Raw genomic sequence first — 22640 nt, 5'->3', positions numbered from 1 at the left:
CAAGGGCAAAATGATTTGAGAACCTTTGTGATTTTCGGATAGATATAAAAAGTGATGTAGATTTCAATCGCTGACAAAGTACACGACTTGTGTGTGCTACTAGACTATAATTTCTCTTCGTGCTCAAATAAAAAATATGTTGTAAAGGTTACTAGCCATGGTCTGACAAATATTGCCATTTTAAAAGATATCTTGAAGAGAGCTCTATACAAAAACTTGAGATAATTTGCGCCATTCATAAGGTGGACAATTAGGAAGCTACAAAATTTACAAATGCGTCAGTAGCTAAGGATGGTAGATGATAAGAAACACTTTGTGGCTTCTGTTATCTTTATTTTTTATTTTTCGTTCAGAATTTACTGTAAAACTAAAGATAGACAATTTCCAATCACACCTATCCATTATTACCGGCAATTAGGCCCAGAAAAGTCATTATATACAAGTAGGTGACCTTAGGGAGAACTACGCTACATCACAAAAGAGGACAAAGTTGGCAAAAAGGAATCGCGCTCCAAAAACACACAGTAATTCATTTGGATATAGTACAACCCCCTTTCCAAGCTATCCTGCCATAAACAGTGTGAATTTACACGACATATTAAATTTACATGACATATGCACTACACATATTCCCATATGAAATTCAGTATAAAGAAAGGAGCTCTGCTACAACACAAAAGAGAACTTTACAATAGTTGAAACGTGGTGACTTACAAACCAGCGTCGAGGATGTGAGTAAACCTTCCGTGAAACAGAAGTGGAAACGCCGTTGTGGTTCGAGAATTATTCCTTCTCTTGCCCGTTGTGCTTTTACTCAGAGCCCTTCTTATTCACTTACCGCTATAAACACTAAAAATGACGATGAAAAAGTGACAGGTTTAACGAACGATGAGATGCACTGTGTTAAAATATAAAATAAGAGATGATAAAAAAAACCTACGGTGAGTTAGTAGGTATGTGTTATTGTTGTTGCAACAGGAGTAAAATATTTGTTAGTGCCAGGTCAGTTTCCACTTTAGGGTGCAGAGTGTCCATCACGTGGCTGCAAAATTTAGTTACCATTTTTGCATGCGTTACGGATTGATAGTTTGAACGTGGCTATTGGTGAATTTCTGCCTCCCTCATGGGTTTGCAAAAGAGAATTTGAATATTTAGCCTACCTCATTAGTCTGGGGTTGATCGGCTTCTGTCATGGAATGTATGACGACATAATATGACGATGATGCGAAATGAGGAAGGATGGGCCTCATATAAATCAAGAGAGCTTCAGCCAAGGAAACCAAATATACTCCAGTTCTCACTGACAATTTATTGAGTAGAAAGAGACTTCGAGTTAACTGAGGCCCGTATACGAAGTAAGACTGAAAGCACGTTACGATTAGCAATTTTTATCGTGTGAAGGAATATTATCACATTCATTCATACGAATTATCTTCTGTTTGTTGCCTTTACATGACATTGCAAAAGTAATAAGTACCCACTTTTACAACTTTGAATCTGGAACGAATGCACATTTTCCACTTCAGTATTCGCAATATGGTATCCTAGCGGGTTCTGGTATGAAACTCGAAGCTTACTTACGCCAACTGGTATTCAGTCGTTCAAGACAAAGTGTTTACATCAAATAGGATCTGCCTAATTAAAATCAACTCCTTTCGCCCAATTAAAGAAAATTTTACTAGATGGCAACGTCATAGCGTTTAAGGATTTCTTGTTCTACTTTAAGAAAGCGAGACACGGACATATCGGTCCCTTGAAAACAGTCAGGCTCACTGCTATTGACCATTTCAATAAATTTGTCAGCTAACCGAACGCTGAGCTCACATTATTCCAAGGAAATACACATTATCGACAAGAGACTTAATTATTGTACAAGCACATTAGTTAATTCGGTTTGCTTGTTTCGTAATTACTGACGAACTTATCGGGAATAATTATTTCCTCTTGTGACTGATTACACATCTTTTCTGTCAAGATCCTTATCGGACTGACGTCATATTGGCCTAATCAAAAAGGCAAGACCTTCTCACAAGAGTAAGCTATTATTGCTGGTAATGATTAAATGAAGAAAGACTAAGACAAGATTTAGACGAGAAATACTGATTACTGATAGCCACCATACATAAAGAACAAATATGAAAATTTGACAGGGTTTATATTATATATATATATATATATATATATAATATTATATATATATATATATATCATATATATATCATATATATATATACAATTCATAATTTATTATTAATATATATATTAAATAAAAAAATAATTATATATATTAATATATAATAATAATAAATATATATATAGATATATATATATATATATATATATCTTACATATATGATATATATATATATATATCTATATATATATATATATATATATATATATAATATATATATATATAATATATATATATATATATATATGGAAAAAGAGAGAAAGGTCTTAGCCAGCTGTCTTGCGTTGCACCAAACAGTTTTGAAACATTAGAAATGAAGTGATTACAGCAAGACCATTACCATTACCTCGAATCCATGCATACGACCATGTGTCTTTCTCCAGTTTTTCAGTTTATTGATAAAAACGAACTGCAAGTAATTCACTGATAAGAAATACTTTAGTATTCTCACTTGAAGTTTCGTGTGTACCATGTGATGCAATGACATGAATGAGTGGAAACCAAAAGGTATGCTCAAAGAATGCCAGATTCCGGAGCAGGCTAAAAGGGACTGTAAAAAAGAACCCGTATTCATCATGTTCTAACTTGAAATCGTCTGTGGGAGGTGTTCTACCGATCTATATTTCTTCTTAATTATTACTCAGCGCCATTCATTACGGATTTTGAGTCAACCGCTTAAAAATTGTATCATAGCTATATATTTGACTTTTCGGTCTTTATTCGTTAATCTATGTCCTCCAACTTCTTGTATCGTTACGCAAAAGAAAAATACATGTTTAGCTAACATTTCTTTATTTAGTTGTTCATATTCCACTCATTATCTCTTATTATTGTCAAATCCAGCACGGGAGTCATCTTTTCAAAAATGATCTGTTCTTCAAATAATAACACGTTTATCATTCTGTTTGGTTGTTACCTTTCTAAAGTAAAACATTACCAAAGTGAAAGTTAAAAACAAAGCTGGAAAACAAGGTATCACGCAGAACAGTTCCATTTCAGTAGGACTGCTCGTCCATATGAAAATTAATGATCACACCTCACCTTCAAGTATGATGGCAACAAATATGGCGCCACCAATTCTGCAATACCGCATTTGTCCGTTGTTCTGCTCTTGGCCCCTTGTATTTTGAGTGAAGTGCGGACCGGTTATTACCTTTTGCTTTGCTATTATTATCATTATTATTATTAGAAGGGATACTACATACTAACAGAGTGGATCACCTGATTTTCGTCTCATGAAGAAACCGCCTCATCATCAAAAGCAGGCAAATTTTAAGAATGGAATGTAGCCATTAAGAAGGTGACGTCTATCCAATAATTATAATTGACTGAGTCACAAAGCTCCTGAGGAGGCCTTTACCACGCAAGGTAGTGGATATTAAATTTAGCTTACTTCACATTACACACAAAATAATAACTCAAGCAAAAAAGACAAAGGAGATTTTCTTAGTGAATTTCATAATTGATTAGATGTAAATTCCCATACATTGACAATTCTCCTGAGATCATGTCATTATTATCAGAGCTAATCTAACTAGAGTTCGTGGATTTGTAGTTTAACAGAACTAGAATTTATAAAAATGAACAGAAAAGTATGAAAATGGATTTTACGGGTCTTCATCCGTCATTTTCTGATAGGATAGTGTACATTCGCATCAGACTATAGCTTAACTTAGATGGAAATTAGCATACTATTTACAAAAATAACCGCTCAAGAACCTACGAATATTTCTCAGATCTTTGCTCATTTACATTTCTCGGATGCGAGCCACACTAAAATTAATAAGATCTTTTTATTTATATTATGGGAGTTTATATTAGGTTTATTTTCACAACGCCTGGTGTTGCTTTCTCATATAACTTAATCTTTTTTCCGTCCGCAGTTTATGTATGACTTTCAAGTGTAAATGATGGATCAAATTTACATAGATAAATTCGCTTAGACGCATTCTTTAAGGAATTTTCATTCAGTGTTGGAAGGCTGCTTGTACGTCTTTGCAATATTGCCTATTTTCTTATTTAAAGTGAATCTCTTGAGTGCCTTGGAGCAAATTTTCTCCTTTTACTGGTGATTTTATGGTAAGATTTTACTCCCAAATTCCAATGTAAACTTATGCCAAAGACCACAATAGGTGCCCAGTCTAAGGTTAAAAAAAATAAATAAATAGATAATTGTTTCACTTTGTATATAAGAATTGTCATTTTCTAAATGAACTCATTTGAATATAATATAGTTTTACTTACAGTTTGCAATATCTCGAAGCGCAGTACTTTACCAATACTATCGCTTTATAGCATAAATTATAACTCCTAGCTACCTATCATCTTTATCTGTTAACACCACGAGTAGCTAACTTTTAATTCTGTAGAAACTGAATTATGCTCTCTCCATCCGGTTCCGTCTTCATTGGGTTAAGATAAGGGTTTCTTGACTTAGATCTGCATCTTTAGAATTCTAGTATTGGCGGATGGGTTTTTAAAAAATATTATTTGAACCTCTATTTAGGGTTTCTTGTTTTTTATGACAATTTTCTGAACTGCTCGAAGGGTGGCCGGTAATAAATTCACATGAAAAAAAGTAATAGAAAAAAAATCACAATTTTGCCAAGGAAAATAAGATAAAAAAAATCACACTAATTTACAGACTTGTTTATTTTTTTACGATAATCCCCAACGGGCTTGTACTAAACACGACGCCATGGTGGATACATACCGGGTTAAAACCCTTGGGGATCACGATCTAGAAAAGATTAATGTGACTATTTCTGTGACTTTTTTTTTTTTTTTTTTTTTTTTTAATCTGGATTCGCTCGAAGTACTCCGTTTTACAACTAAGAGTTTCATTTTTCTTTCCATTTTCCCCATTCTTATAATATTCATCCTCTCTGGAACGGATACGAGCTTCTTTCTCTTCAATTGCTTTGCATTTTTCTTGTTCCCATTAGGTTTGGACTTGTAAGGAAATCATGATTTTGCCTGAGAACATTTTGAATTTTATTTCTTCTAACTATATTCTGCAGAGGCATCAGGCACCTAACATTCAAAAACTTGATTCTATCTGATGTTATCTTCCCTCGTAACGGAATAATTTGGAAATTTCTGTCACAAATTCTTTATCAACATTAACTTCGTTTCATGTTTAGTATTGATTTACAAAGGTGGTTTCAGTTTTCAGAATAACGTTAACTAAATGTTACTGTTTGAAATGAATTATTATTAAACGTCCTAGCTTTATACGAACGAAAAAGTTTATAAACTTTTTAATTACTTGGCTAAGGAACTCATTCAACGAGAATTGCACGTCGAATCTTTTGTTGCACGAAACGACTGATTCGGGGCTCCAAAGTTGCGCAGGCGCGGATCTCTGCAGAGCAGTTTAAGCTTTTTCTAAACGCTAAATATGAGTCCGTACCCGACTTGATTAGTCACTTCTTCAGAAGTTCTTAGCAGTTAAAATATCACAGACCTTCCTATGAAGCGTCTCAAAAACAAAAACTTGATTTGCCCTTGCTTGAAGGTACAGTAGGTCTAACAAGCTAAAATCAAAGACTGCCTCGCATGCGAATGTTCTTAAACCTTCCTAACATGATCTTTGTAATGTGGCATTTCATTTGGGCTTAGTTTTTAAAATTTTGTTCATGCAAATACATGTATATAATATATATATATATATTATATATATATATAATAATATCTATATATATATATAATATATATATTATATATATATATATATATATATATATATATATATATATATATATTATATATATATACACACAAATAATCATATGCATAGGTAAATATAAAAAGAATGACATGATTATACAAAAGTGCCACCTCTACTCTCAAAAATTTACCTTAATATATAAACAATCTCCTTTCACATTTAGGTACTGCATTCAATATAGAAATAATTGGTTCTTTCCGGGTGACGTAATGGAAGGTAAACATTCACAGTACGTTCAAAGATCTCAAGAAGTAAGAATTAGCTTCTGGATATCATTATAAACAATAATGTTTTGAATCTACACTGTACAGTTTTACACTTCATACTTGCATATTTGGTTTCTGTACTACTTAAATTAACAGTATTTTTGTATTTCCTCAACACTTTTTCGTGTTTTACAATCAAGTTGATAAAGTAATGCTAAACTGATATCACCAGATCAATCACTGACTTGAATATCGGCACTTGATAAAACACACAATTACTTTGGCCTGTTTATCTAATGTTTACAACAAATTAGGCTCAGTAGAACCATTATTTCTACACTGTTACTTAGAAACACTAATCGTAGGTTATATGAGGATGCTGATCACTCTAAGAAATATGTACACAAGGATGAAATTGAGAAACTATACAGGAAAGATACGGATTTTCTCAAACCTACTTTTGCGTGATGAAGATGGCATTTCTTTCACAAGATATCTGGTTAATTGGCAGAAGATTCAACGAGGAAGCAGGTATGAATTTGACGTTTCAATTGTTACAATGTATTATGCTCAGAATATACACAGAGGTTCACTGAAGCAATTTCATTCAGTGATTAAAAGCCTTTAGCAGCAGCCAGTGTTGATAACAAAAGAACTTTGTAAAAGGAGAGAGTACAAATGCTTAAATCGCGTGGACAACAGTTCACGAAACTGGAAGGGACACACTCAGTTACTTGGTACAAGTTCACAGAAGTTTATACTAATGACCATGTCATTACTTTGAGTAGACAACTTCGCTGAAATCACCTCCTGACTTCAAAGCCATATTATTACCTAAGAAAACACTGGAAGATCGAGTACACTACGCTATTTACAAGAAAACTGCAGTTTGGTGAGCAAATGTCAGTGAAATTATTATGAACAACACTTGGGTTTCGAATGCTTTAAAAGTCAGACAGTAGCTTGATAAACCAGTTCTATATAATGAGGAGGATTGATGGCTAATTTTTGGAATGAATATATATATATATATATATATATATATATATATATATATATATATATATATATATATATATACAAATGAAACGGAAGGTAATGAAAGTAACACTCTTCTCCTAAATCTTTATGGCCCATCTCTCCCCATCTTTCCAATCTCCTCTCATGTATAGTTTTGTGTTACAGATAGTATTAAACCGTTCAGTAAGATGGACAACAGACGGATGATCCTTCAGTCTACAAATAATCTCTTTCTATTGTGTAAATCTTTCCTAAACAGAGAGAAACAATCAAGCAGAAGTTTAACTGAGTAACAGGAATATTTATGCCTCACAAACAATTTCTCTAATAAAGAAGTATAAAATCATGTATTTTTAGAAGGGGTGGAGATTTATGGTATAAATTATAATAATAATGATGATGATAACAGTTGATTTACACCACAGACTCTCCGGCATCACCACAGAGCAGAATCACAAATATTTACATCTCAGGAGGTAACATCAGCTCAGAGGAGACAAAATAGCTGTTGTCCAAGTCAAGGGCAATAAATTATAGACCTGTTTTCATGTAAAATTTTGACTTGAAGATATAAACTAGCAAGTATGCAGAAAAGAACGACCTCGAATAGAAAACACTGCTGAATATCCTTTAACTTCATGCCCTTCACATGGACTGAAAATAATGACTTCATTTGAAATAGCTCATTGGTAATTGTATTATGAAGCTTTCCCATATATAATTTACAGCTGTCTCTTAATTTCTAAGTGAGCTCTACAGATATCTAAACCTATCTTCCTGCTAGAACAGGACATTACAAGTACACAGTAACTGACTACACATTTTAAATTCCTCTCGGTCCACAAGGAACTACAAGCCTGTGAAGAATGATTATAAACGAGTTGAATTTTTCAGTCACGTGTTTACAAGAACCATTCATACCAGTCCTATATATTTACAATGTCTTTAAGGTACCGGGTCCTGAGGGACCTGGAGTTTCAAGAGGGTGTCTACAGCACAGTAACAAGGAGGGAGAATGGCTCTTGACAACATGGGAAATGCTATGGGTGTAGAACCCCGTAGACCTTGAGGGCCACCGGGCTCTCTTTTTTCCAGCCCATGATGGCAACTGAGGTTGGCACAGAACAGTATCTGCGCGGGGTAACCTTCTCAAAATCACAAATGTTCCAAAGGGCAAAAACTAAAAAGGAAGAAATCAGAAGCTATGTTTTAGGTGCAGTTATTTATTGAAAGACTCAGCTTACAGAATTTATAAAGTGAACACTCATTAAGAGAGAGATGTATATGTATGTATATATATAGTATATTGAGGCGTAACTACGTATACTGTTACGTGCCATCCTCAGGACATAACGATTCCCTAATACCTAAAATGGAATCCATATTGATTATGTTGTTGAATGTTGCAGTGGCTTATGCCCCCTGCATTTAATAGGAAGGTTTTCACTCGGGAAAACCAGATAAAGGGTTTCAGGAATATTTTACAATGTCAACATTACAGTAAATATATATGTATATATATTTATATATAATCACAGCAATATAAAATTGGTAAGTCCACAACAAACTTCTGAAATAAATCTTAGCCTCTACCACAAAGAACAAAAAAGAAACATCTTGTACAGTGGCCACATAGGTACTGGTTCTACTCTACAAAAATATTATTTATTTGACAAGAAATTACACTCTAAGTGGACTATATGACATATGCATTAAATGTATTAAATATACAGTGAATATTCACATATAAAAAAATAACAGCCCCACTCCAAGTTGGGATTTAGTTCATGGATAGTCACAAGGTGACACTAAGTTAGGCTGATGTTTAAGCTGGGGAGCACCGATCAGTTCTATTGTTGATGACGATGGCCGCTATGACACTCAATAGGCAACACAGGTTGCTTCTTGAGGAGCTACACAGCTCAAGTCATCTTCAAAAACCCATTCTGCTCTTCTTCTCTTTTTGAGGTGAATATTCGAGAGTACTCCAGATGAGACAAGTGAATAATTTAGGCTGTTGATGAGAGGTGGCAATGTTGCATCGAATCTGTTCACTGGGTGGAGAACCAAGAAATGGGATGGGGTTATTGAGAGACCTGAGCGCACTCCACTGAAAGAACACGACCACATGCAACTATGGAACATCAAGAACCAACATCTGATAGTAATGCTGAGGAGATTAGACATAGCATAGCAGTTTAGCCTCAATATAAAATTATATAAATTCAGTTACCTAAGCGACAAGGAACACAAGAAATAGGCCGGATGTGGGCCAGTTCATGGAAACTTCGAGACAAAATTCAAACTTTGAATGGATGAAGACACCACAAGATCCAATGATCTAGGACTCAAATAGAAAGATGCAATTGTAAGGGACAAAATGGGCCAATCTTTGATGGTTCATGGGTACTTCGTCTTCCATGACAGTGTTTTAATTTTATAAAAATTTGTCAATGCTTCAGGGTGACCCATGGACCTGGAATTTGTGTTTGTAAAAAAAGTAAGTGTAAATTTGATGTTATATATCTGAGATGATCCTGATTCTTGTAAAGACCTCGGGTACACGAATTTTACTATTTGAATGTACTGTTCTTTCTCACATGAGATTCGCCAGAGAAATTGGTAGCAAATGAAAATTTCAATGAATTTCTGGGAGCAGCTCAGATATGTCAAGATGTCCTTGGGAATACTTACTGCACACTGACTGGCAATGTTGGTTGAATGATCAGTATTAGATAAAAACACGTTTAAATACAAATGCATTCCACTTCACAGGATTTTCACTTTTTCCAATAATAATCATTAAAGAAAATAAGTGGGAAAAGCGCCTACGTAAGCGGTTAAGTTACTCCCAAGGATGGAAGCATGAATGATGACAATATGTTCAAGTAAGCTTTCTGCTGAACGTTTACAAAATGTGTTTGAATGTCATATAAAGAGCTAATACGATTATGTACATGATTATGCATTCATCTTAAGAGAACATCACAAAGAATACTCGAATCAAAGAAAAAGAAAACACTTTGTCCTCTAACAACAAGAGCTATTACATTACTGTACAATAAATACATTTACCTTATATTCACAGCACTTGCCAAAAGACTCTTTCACTTCAAAAGATCATTCAAATAGAAAATAATATATATATATATATGTATATTTTTTTTTGAAGGGGGTATGATATCAATTCACCAGATATTTATTGCTAATTCAGACTGACCATACGGTAATATGATTTGTAATAATAAATTTAAAGACTGATCTGCAGAACTCCCCTACTTTGCTAGGGGCTAAAAGGTGAAACTAATCTTTTCAAGAAAGGAAAACAAATCAAGAGCAAATATGAACCACAGCTGGCTCTAACTCTGTACAGTAAGTAGTCGTAGAAGTAAAGAGCTTGTTTTATTGACTGGAACTTTACCAGAACAAGTCTTCATCATACAGAAGTAAAGGATCTTGGCTATAAGAAAGACAGCTGTTCTAATTACGAAATCCACAAAAGGTAACGGGAGACAAAGAAGAAGTATATAATGATCATATTCGCCCCCTGAAGACTACCCAGTTCCCTTCCCCCGTCAAAAAAGAAACAGAAGAGAAAACAGACTGAGTCCAAATACCAACACCTTTCAACATGAAATACGTAGCAAGCGCCAACTCCACTCAACATGAAATGTGTAGCAAACTCTTGGTTACCATTGGATGAGAGATACCTGATAGTGAAGCTTCTTCAAGCCTCTCGAGATTCTACTGTTAAAAGAGACGCATTTTCTGGATACCTATAGAAACAAGACTATACTACAACACTAAAAGGAATCAGTACCTTAGCACATTCAGCCGGCTGTAAGATGAGAAACTTGTCATTAAAATGTAGTTGCAGATAGTTACAAAAACACTTTTCACTGGTCACATTCATAACAACTGACACTGAAAGTTATGAGATAGATTTGAAGACAGGATGAAAGAGAAATAGATGGATGAAAACCAAGCAGTCCAATTCATCATGGCAAACAGAAGAAGAATCCTTGCATGTTAAAAGCAGTCCCTTGAGTGTATAATTATGTGGTGGTGTGGATGGGATAGGGGATATTGGTTGTGCGGTGGTAGTGGTTGTGGTGGTGTTCTAGGAAGCCCTAGGAGTTTCATCTAAGGAGGAAGTTCTGGCTTGGCAGGAGGATCACCAGGACGAAGAGCAGTGTAGCCAGGAACCAGGAGTTGGCCTGAACCGAGGCAGCTCCATTGTCGAACGCCTGTCTTGATTTGTATCCTCTGTTCACGACGTGGATCTTCCAGCCCAAGTTACGGTGGGTGTAGCACTGAGGGAGAAAAGCAAGCAGAGGGATGATGGGTGGTAATGAGGCCTTTGCGACCAAGCAGTGACTTGGTAACATACTTGGCATTCTGTCGTCACATTTCTTTACATCTTGGAGAAAAACTTTCAACAACGCAATGCTTCTTTTCGCAGGGAAATTTCGCGGAGACAAGATATATCTTAATACGTCTACAGAACAGAGAAAACCGTAAGATTTCTTTTCTTATACATACTTCTGTATTAAAGAAGCTAAATGAATGAGAAAACAGTCAGGAGTAAAATATGAGAATTCAGTTGTGAATTCCTAATATCTTCATTTCCACGACATTAGAAATGCACTCACAAAGTGAATACCGATACTATTATTATGCATAAAAAAGCAAACTTACTTCAGTTTTCATAAATTTCATCTTTAAGACATACCCCAGCATATGAGGAAAAAGATCAGAGGTAAATTAGGACACCAAACGAACATCTCGTACGATATGTCGTCATTATGTCTCTTCCCTCTTTTCAAAATATGAAAAGAATATTTCACATCAGTGGCTTTGTCCTTTATTACTGCACAATGAGCATTCCCATTACTCCTAGGTTCAGCTGAGGTGAACAACGTAACACAAACCTTGGGTTCTGTTAAACCAAACACCAAAAACGAAAGAAAAATGTTTGAATATTTCCTAATTATGAAAATAATTGGAAATCTTTAAACTACAATTTCATCCAACAGCGGGGCATGTAGTATGTCTTTTCTTTTCTGGGTATAAAAATCTATGCTGGCAACTAGACTAGTACTTTATCAAGTAGAGCACCCTTCGTCATCCTGTATTTGATGCCGTTCGGATTATGAATTCATTTCTATTCTTTATATTAAACAATTCATGAATTTATTAAATGTCCTCAAAATTAAATTATAGGATTTTTATCTTAATGCGCAATTCTCCAAAGCTCTTGTAAGCTCTTTTCTTCTGCTCTTCCTTCCCCTGACATCATAAAACTATTTTAAATAAAAATTTTAATGAAAAGAACAAATAAACAGCCTTAGAGACTAACCTGCAAATATACGTTCAATTTTATTTTTACCATTATTGCATGCTTTTACTTGACTTCTGTGTCTGTTTGGGTCAAAACTTGCAACTCTATTTTCGACCTGTTCTCTTTGTCCGATTGACTTGAAATTTTGCATGATTACTCAGTCCCGGTGACAATACAACCTTTTATGATCAGCAGGTCAGCAGAGACCTCTAGTAACCCTACAGTGACCTCTCCCAGTACCTCAGGGTTTGTATGAAAATCTTCGGATTTTTCATACCTTCTTTGACTTGGTAGACTACGTTAATAACTCTACGGATTTTTAAAACATTATCTGGCTCGACAAGATATCAAGTTCAAGTTCGTGAGCCACAATCGCTGACAACTTACAATTTCTTTAAAAAAAAAGTAAAAAAAAAAAAAGAAACACAGACACAAAAACATGTTAAAAACACTCTTTATTATAATGAACTACAAAGTAAAAAATAATATTTTTGAGACTCTTCAGGATTTTATAACAATTAATCATATCTACAAAAATAACATGGCATTTCCTTCCATGTGTGGTACCCACACTTTTATTTTTGTAGACATGATTGATTGTAAGAAAATCCTGATGCGTCTCAAAAAATTATTTTTTACTGTGTTGTGCATTTTAATAAAAGCGTGTTTTAAAATGTTTAAAAATCTTTTTATTTCACTTATTCTAAATAAGGATTCTGTTGTCACTAAGAAGCAAATTTTTCTTTCCATGGTTGAAATTTCGAATGACCTTTTACCTGATAGTAGACAAGGTCCGGCGTCTCTTCCTGCACAGTCCAAACTAGGGAGCCAGTCAGTTGCGAATCGCAGTCCTTGTAGAGCGTTTTCTTGTATTCGTCGAAGGTGTCGCTTGTCTGCCAGGCATCCGTTCCTATGTGGCGCCACTGACAAAGGCCACCCACTGAAAAAGAGGACATCATTAATTAAGAAAAGAAAGAAAGAAAACAAGTAAAAAATGCACCGAAGAAACTTCGGCGTAATCGAGTTTTTTGTACTGCGTATAAAGCTGTATGAAACACTCAGTCACGGAAAATAGAACTCTTCAAACTCTCTGCCGCGGTCCATGAAGTGCTCATTTTTTAACGCAGTGATCATAAGCTTAAAAAAACAACTTTTAATTAGCCTCTTTCATAATAACAATGTTAAGTATATCTTAATTTAACCAGACCACTGGGCTATTTAACAGCTCTCCCAGGGCTGGCCCGAAGGATTAGATATTTTTTACGTCGCTAGGAACCAATTGGTTACTTAGAAACGGGACCTACAGCTTATCGTGGTATCCGAACCACATTATATCGAGAAATGAATTTCTAATCACCAGAAATAAATTCCTGCGATTCCACGTTGGCAGAGCGGAGAATCGAACCCACGACTACCTATTTGGTAGGCAAGCACGTAACCCACTCGTCCAACGGGGAAGTGTCCCATGAAGTGATCATTTTTGAACGCAGTGATCAAAAGCTTTAAAAACAACTTATCATTAGCCTCAATACTCTTTCATATAATAACAAAGAACATTCGTGGGTTGATTTCAGATGACACAAAGGAGCATAACACACAGTGATTCATGAAGATCATTTAATGAATGTGACAACTCAAGAGTGACGCCTCTCACCCGCTGTTGGCTCTGGCGTTCCCATTTTTGAGTAGCGAACCCCGGCGAAGATTTTCTCCATCTGTTGCTCCTCTGCCGTCTTCTGGCCGAAACCGCCCTCCGGACTGTCAGTGATGTAGAGCGGATGGTATCTGGAAAAGCAATTCGCTCTGTAAAGACGATGGATATGAATGAAGCACTAGGCTCTGGCAGTTCATTTCCCTCGCGCTCAACAGTAGTCTTGCTCTGTAGCCTGAGTGACATTTAAGCACTCCTTTCGAAGTATCAAGTCGAATTGCAAGAAACCCTTGGCGAATAAATAGTGCAGATTAATGCTCATGCTTTATTCACTGCGATATTAACGTCCGGTTCATTTCATTTCGGTAATCTAGATTTGTGTGATATTCTGGTCAAAATACTGGTTTTGTAACAACACATTTACTTATACAATAATTCATCACATTTTATTTTTCCCCCCGATTTTTTTGAGTAAATTAAAAAAGGGACCATCGAAAGATACATTTTATTCTTAACGATTTTCAGATTATTAAAAAAAATAAGGAAAATTGAAACATACTGAAAACATCTGTGTTGACAACTACTATAGTAGATTCACATCAACCGTACATCTGATGTCTAGGCCAGTCCCTTACGACGCTCCTCATTGGCTGTTGACAGGCCAATTACGGGGCTGGAAACTCTCAAGTCTCTCTCAAGAGTTCACATAGGCAGGATGTATGTTCCACCTCTCCTGACGGATACTTTTGAAAGAAGTATCCTTCAGGAGGAGTGGAACATACATCCTGCCTGTGTGAACTCTCTCGAGAGACTATCAGTTTCCAGTCCTGTGACTGGCTTATCAACAGCCAATCAGGAGCGTCGTAAGGGACTGGCCTAGACATCAGATGCACGGTTGATGCGAATCTAATATAGTTTAAAATGTTTGAAATCTCTGATGAACAGAGAAAGGTAACCAAGGAGCGAGAATCAACGAATCGGAAGTTCTTATACCTTGCACTGCTTAATCTGTCGTCTCCACCATTGATAGTAAAGTAGTAGGTCTGACCTCTCTCCACGTAGATTTCAGGGATGAGAAGATCGTTGATCCACCAAGCAATGCCCCAGGATGGAAGATCTGGCGAAGAGAACTAACGTTCATCGAGGGCAAGTAAATAAAAGTCATTTAGAGAACATCCAACATACTGCATGTGTAGCGTGTGCATCTTTCTGTGTAACAGTTAAGGACACTAGCGGGTTGAGAAGTTAAGGACTGTGCCAGTGGCTAATTGATACACGAAAAAGCATCCGAAGAGTTTCTTCGTTCTATCAGAAAAGCAGAAGGACAATCTCAAGTCTTTTTTTTTCCCCTAACATTTTGGATGTTTAGACTATTTACACTATACAGGGCGTAACGTTGCACGTCTTGTGCACAATGAATCGATCTTACAATTATTACTTTGATCTACAACAATAATTTCCTGATATAATTTAGGTTTTAGAGTTCCTATGCACAGAAAAGAAATATAAGATGGAAAGTCATTCAAAATCAGTTGAGTTAAATTTATTTGACATTCTCTCGAGATTCCATGAGCAACTTTGAATCAAAGGCAAAATCGTTAAATGCAACGAAGTAATTGTATTTCATTCCAGTGCAAAGATTCTGTCATTACTCTGTCTTCTAATAACAGGAGGATCTGAGCTGAACGTCAGACTTATTGTCTTTGTATTGATTATATTTACACTGACACAGATATTCATGCATATGTATGTATGTATGTATGTATGTATGTATGTATGTATGTATATATGTGTGTGCGTAGTACCTGTGCATAATAGTGTTGATAGCTTTTTGTATTCGAATACGCAAACGAGATTTGTTTATACACACCAGGCACACACCTACACTCATTGACACACGCATATATATATATGTGTGTGTGTGTCTATAATATATATATATACTATATATATATATATATAATATATCATATTTATATATATATATATATAATACATATATATAATATATAAATATATTAATTATATGTATATATATTAATATACATATATATATATATATATATATATAGATATATACATATATATAAATATATATATATTATTATTATATATACAATATATATATTATATATAATATTGATATATAACGAGAGAGAGAGAAGGAAAGTATTCATGCACATACTCACATGTTCCTGTATGCATTACCACCTGATGTAATGTGTATGAGCTATCTATTACAGCTTCAAATAAGTAATATACCACAATGCTAACTCAGAGAGAGGCTGTCTTCAACGACAATTAAACAAACTTTGTCATGCCTGATTTCAATATTTACTGAAGGAAACAGTGTAGAGGTATATGCTGCTAGAGTCCTCACTAATGTCCTGTTGTAGAAGCGAAAATCCTCACTTGAATGTCAAAAAAAAAAGATATTTATCGACAGCAACAAACACTTACATGTTTACCCTATGCAATATGTTATAGGATTGTAGTTTTTGTAAAGTAGATACGTAGTTAGGTGTAAATTGTTATTAAGCACACAATGACATGAAGAAACAGTTGATTCCACTAGACGCTAACACATACAGTATCATTAAAAGAAGAAGACAGTTAGCCTCACCATACGTCTTCATGGTCGATGAGATATGTAGCAGATATTTCAGAGGGAGTTTAAGGAAAATTTTATATGGGATTACTAATTTCATATGATGTTAAAGTACGTCACCTTTATTGACACATAACTATGGTAAGTACAAAATGAACTAAATGTGAGGTACCAAAATTAGTCGGTAATTATAAAGAAAATCAAATTGGAATATCTAATTTCACAAAAAGTTAACAGAAATCGAATATATTCGGTGAATTAACATCACGTTGACCTAAACACTCAAGTAGCTATGATATAGCTAATGTCTATATTTCATCAACATCAATAATGGACAATATTTCACTTGACTAAATAGCAGAAATCAAAGGCCAAGGAAAAAAGAGAAACAATGTGTTTCACACAGAAATCTGACATAAACTGAGAGTAGACTAAATCAAATCATATAATCCACTTAAAAAAAAACATGATACTGAGAGACTGCTAAAATCTCTAAGAGAAGATGACAAGCTCTAAGGCACGACTAACTCCAGTGAACGACATTCTGACGTGAAGTTTGCTAGGCTTCGGTTCACTAAACAGAATTACATGATGCCTCAACAAACACCAAAGTGAAGGGAAGTCTGAAGAAGAACACAACATATTAATGAGGAGCAACGGAAGAAGAAGGAAAGTTTGAAGAACATAACATAGTAAAGAGGAGCAATAGAAGAAGGAAAGTATGAAGAACACAACTTAGTAAAGAGAAGCAACAGAAGAAGAAGGAAAGTCTGCAGAACACAACATAGTACGGAGGAGCAACAGAAGAAGGGAAGTCAGGAGAACACAACATGGTAAAGAGGAGCAATAGAAGAAGAAGGAAAGCCTGAGCACACAACATAGTAAAGAGGAGCAACAGAAGAAGGAAAGTATGAAGAACACAACTTAGTAAAGAGAAGCAACAGAAGAAGAAGGAAAGTCTGCAGAACACAACATAATAAAGATGTGCAACAGAAGATGGGAAGTCTGAAGAACACAACATAGTAAAGGGGAGCAAGAGAAGAAGACGGAAAGTCTGGAGAACACAACATAGTAAAGAGAAACAACAGAAGAAGGAAAGTTTGAAGAAGAACACAACACAGTAAAGAGGAGCAACAGAAGAAGGAGTGCCTGAAGAACACAACATAGTAAAGAGAAACAACAGAAGAAGACAGAAAATCTGAAGAACACAACGGAGTAAAGAGGAGCAACAGAAGAAGAAGAAAAGTTTGGAGAACACAACAGCAGAGTAAAGTGGAGCAACAGAAAATCAAAGAAAAGAGGAAGCGTGAAGGAAAACCACGTAAGAAGAGCAATTGGTAAGAAACGGACGAATGTCATTACCTGAGCTCGACCTCTCTGAAATTTCAAGAAGTGGGGGAAGAAAACGTTACAGTTACTGAATTGTTTACACAAGGCGATGGATCAGTCTATCTCACTACAACAACTGTCTATGTCACAGCGGTTCTCAACCTGTATTGGCCCACGCACCCTTTCACCTATGTCAGATTGTCATTCCCTCCCATTCCAAAATTGTCTGACCCAAAAGGTGCACTCCAAACAATATACTAACAAAAACACACAAGCTAACGGAGATAGCCCAGCGTAACCTCTCAGTAGTGCGGACCAATGCACACTTCATTTTGTGTGGTTCTAGAACCAGTCTGAGCCTGTCAATCTGTGGTCACAATTCCACCCCCTGAAACTCTGAAATTCCCTGGTTGAGAACCACTGGTCTATAATAATCATGGAGAATTATTTCTTGTTTCCTCATTATCTTTGATGAATGAGGAATGAGAATATTGACAAAGGCAAACAGATGAGAATTAGTTCTCATTGACATAACTGATATTAGTTATGTCAATGAGAACTACCCATTTTGACTCTAATACATAGATGAGAAATGAAAAGTAGGATCTCACATTAACGGATCTCTCATGATTGAATTTCGGTACAAAAGAAGTCTGCGCTTATAAACTCTCTGTACTAGTCAGGTGGTGCAACCATGAATTGGTGTGGTTTAAAAATAGCTCGGTGAGACAAGTTCGATTAGGTGCATATTAATGGTGTGGACGAGATCAGCGGTGCGCGTCTACTCTGTTGTGCAAAATGCAAACGCCTGAATCTTTGTCGTGTTTTTTTCATCATTTTACTTGTGTATCCGTTATATCTGTACTGTTTCCGTAGAAAATAACTAATATAATTAATATGACTTATGTTTCCATGAGAACCCGCGCTTCGTATTTTGATCCTGATCAAAACTGGAGGTTGAATTGCCGTTTTTTATCACTAAATATTTTGTGTATCTGACGCGATTTTACCATGATGACTAAGTAGCTGTATTGTGTCCATACCTATATAGTAATAAAAAAAATATAACTTTATATCACGTGGTGGCTGTGATTAACGTGTGCAATAAGTGTACTCTTTTTATTTCTGCCCAATGCTCCATTCTTTGAGTCGACATTTGAAAAATGGCTGTTTCTGACATATTGAAAGAATTATTATGGAAATAACACTATGTGATGTGTATGTGTGGAGATTTTATGCAAACACTAAAGAATGCGTTAATGCGAGATTTTACAGTTGACATTGGCATTTAAATTAGATTGGTGACATAGACAATGGCATCATAACAAGAAAGCATAAATGACAAATCAGAAAATTTGTTCAATACAAACATATTTCAGTCAATGGGATAACGAAAAAAGGAAGAAAATGTATAAAAGCTATGATGCTCCTACTCAAACCAAAACTTGCTCTTATCTGTCAATATCTTAATGAAATCTACACAGTGCTCATGCCACTTGAAGCTAGTGGTGGTTCCTGACCTCAGGTCGAAATCCCGGACGGGTCTTTTTCTCTCTAGTAATAAGACTAATTTCCCTCATGTAAGAATTTCTCATGTATCTTGTGTCAAACAATACGGACAGAAAGAAATGAAAATAAACGCTGCCACAAAGTCATGGCATTAATTTATGAGATTCACTAATTTAATAGATATTTCTCTCGAAGGAGTAAGTAATATGACACAAAATAGGTCTACCGGTTGTTCATTCGCTATCTGATACAAAATCCGTTTACCAATAGTTCATTTGTCATAAGATACAAAATAAGTCTACGGATGTTCATTTGCTATTTGACACAAAATCCGTTGACCAATATAGTTCATTTGTTAAGTCATACAAAATAAGTCTACCGATTGTTAATTTGTTCTTTGACACAGAATCCATTTACCAATAGCTCACTTGTTATATCAAACAAAATAAGTCTACTGATTGTTACTTGACACCAAATCCGTCTACCGAGTGTTCATTTATTTTTATTTATGCATGCATAGAAATGTAAAGGCCTCTAAAATGGTAATACAAATGTCACTTAAACTTCATCAGTTTTTCATTTGTGTTTATTTCCATATGAAGTGGCTACCCTGAGTAAAGTAATATAATACATTCTGAATTATATAATACATTCTGAATAAATATGAAAAAGATAAAACTAATGACGACCTTTTGCAAAAATAGCTTTGTTCTTTGTATGGATTAAACACAGATGTATTACAAACGACATAAGAGTGGAAGGAATCCGAGAACAAAACTGGATGAGAAAAAGAGACTAAGTTTATCGGTGGCGAAATAACCAATGGCCTCACTCCAAAAATGGCAAATCTTCGATTCAACTTCAAAAAGGGAAAGGAAAAAATGAGAAAAAATAAGCTAACGGAGAAAAAATTATGGTCAAGACTTCCCCAGACATTAACAAGAAAAGTTTTGGGATTGGATTTCAGATTCATTTGTAACGACAAGGTAAAAGATGAGTGTCTAATGGTCATCCCTGTTAAGAAAAGAGAAGAATGAAATCCTGGGTCGATTGAGTGAGTAGTTTGGAGATTTACTGAACGCGGATGATAACAGATAGTTAAGGATATATATTGCAAAAGTCGAAGGGTTTAAAATAAACTTGAGAATCCTCACGGAATGTCTTTTTGGGATGAAGGGAGGACAATGAAGAGAATGACTACAGGGAATGTATCTTGAGTTGAAAAGATAACAAGCAAGATACTCAAGTTTGGTATATGGTTGAGTGACTGACTGGGATGTGATAGATATATCTGTATGAGGGAAAGGCTCAAAAGAATAGATATATCTGTATGAGGGAAAGGCTCAAAAGAATAAAGATAAAAAAGTTGTGAGTTTGTTCCTTTGTAATTGGGTCTAAATGTAAGTATTACAAGGTGCAAAATGTTACTTAGCATAACAGGAAAGGTACACTTTCATCGAGAAAGTAAGACATACGAGAAGAGGAGCAGTGGGGCCAAGGAAGAAGGTATATGAATTAGGTGTTTATTATGAAATGGTTATGTGAGATATGTGACTAAAAAGGAAAAAAAACTATATGGCAAACGTGTACCTAGAAAATAACTTATGGTTGGAACCAATATGATGTAATGAAGTTTAAGGATGGTTGGTGTAGGATGCAATTCGGTGTACGTGATTAAAAGCATTTGTGACGATAGTGAAGAGTAGGTCAGAGTATGTAGAAGCAACAGTATATACTGGTTTAGTGTGAAAGAGGGACTGTGAAAAGTATGTCTTCGTGATTATTCAATAACTTCATAGAGGAAGTGATGCAAGACGACAGGGAAAGCACATTAGGCTTGAATCAGTTGTTAAACTAAAAAAATAAGGGATTCATGAATGGAATGTGGAATGGGTGATATTTTTCTCACTGAACACTGTTGAATAGTGATACATAGGTGCAAGTGAATAGGAGCAAGAGTAAGACTATGAAGGTCAATGGAAACCAAGGAAAATGAATAATGCATATTAATATGGATGGTGGGATAATGAAAGTTGTTGATTCTCAGAGGTATTTAGATTAGATATAACGGCTAAAGATGGGATGAGAGGAGAGGTAAACCACAGAAAAGTGGAAGTAAGGAAGGTAGCAGAGCTGAAGTGGTTATAGTAGGCAAGTTTGGAATGGATGAAGACATTGCTGAGTCAAATCTCTACGCAAGTAAAGAGTGAGAGGTGCAATGCGTAAGAAAGAAAAAGGCTGATAGTTGTTGAGATGCAACGATTGCTCAGTCTATGCGATGCAAGAAGAATGAACAGGTTGGTAAAGAGGGAGGTGTTTAGAGGAAGTGATAAAAAAGGTTAGCTCAGACGGAGGAACGCACCTGAGTGTATGGAGATGATTTGGTCATATAGGAGGAATACAGGACGATAAATTGGAAAAGGAGGTCCTAGAAAAAGTTGTTTAGATGATGTGGAAGAAGTATTGGAAAGAGAGGGCTTTAACATCCATGCAGCATGAAAGTACCTGGTGTACAGGTGTGCACAGATGAATGGCTCCGTGCATTTGGGTTTGTCGTAAATGCCGATAAGCCTTTGCGTAGGCGCAGAAAAACTTGTGAAAGTTTTTGTCTCAAAATAGCTAAAGTATGAAAGACGCAGTGATCGTTCTATTGTTTTTTCTCTAGGAACACCCCCATTAGAAGACCCTGTTTAATTTCCAGTACCATGATATATATATATATATATATATATATATATATATATATATATATATATATATATATATATATGTGTGTGTGTACTGCTTTGATTTGAGATAGTTGCTTCCATATCGGGTAAGGCCATAGGTTTACGTTTGTGTGTGTATGAGAGAGAGAGAGAGAGAGAGAGAGAGAGAGAGAGAGAGAGAGAGAGAGAGAGAGACTTTGATTTGAGATAGTTGCTTCCATATCGGGTGAGGTCATAGGTTTACGTTTGTGTGTGTATGAGAGAGAGAGAGAGAGAGAGAGAGAGAGAGAGAGAGAGAGAGAGAGAGAGAGAGATCGGAAGGGGTTCAGTTCGAATGCCAGGAC

General features: G+C 35.5%; 1 protein-coding gene across 3 annotated transcripts in view; it reads right to left on the bottom strand.

Moving 5' to 3' along the window:
- Positions 1 to 8357: 8357 nt before the first annotated feature.
- LOC135216132 (protein Skeletor, isoforms B/C-like) overlaps positions 8358 to 22640 on the bottom strand; it is a 273242-nt gene continuing 258959 nt past the window's right edge. For all 3 annotated transcript variants that reach the window (XM_064251209.1, XM_064251208.1, XM_064251210.1), the window contains 4 exons: positions 15136 to 15259; positions 14146 to 14276; positions 13268 to 13431; positions 8358 to 11463 (listed from right to left, as the gene is read on the bottom strand). In XM_064251209.1, coding sequence (XP_064107279.1) covers positions 11290 to 11463; positions 13268 to 13431; positions 14146 to 14276; positions 15136 to 15259 — 593 coding nt within the window. In that variant the 3' untranslated portion in view covers positions 8358 to 11289. The remainder of the gene's footprint in view (positions 11464 to 13267; positions 13432 to 14145; positions 14277 to 15135; positions 15260 to 22640) is intronic.

Source organism: Macrobrachium nipponense, chromosome 6, assembly GCF_015104395.2.
Source record: "Macrobrachium nipponense isolate FS-2020 chromosome 6, ASM1510439v2, whole genome shotgun sequence".
NCBI lineage: Eukaryota > Metazoa > Arthropoda > Malacostraca > Decapoda > Palaemonidae > Macrobrachium > Macrobrachium nipponense.
This window is presented reverse-complemented; position numbering and strand designations above follow the sequence as displayed.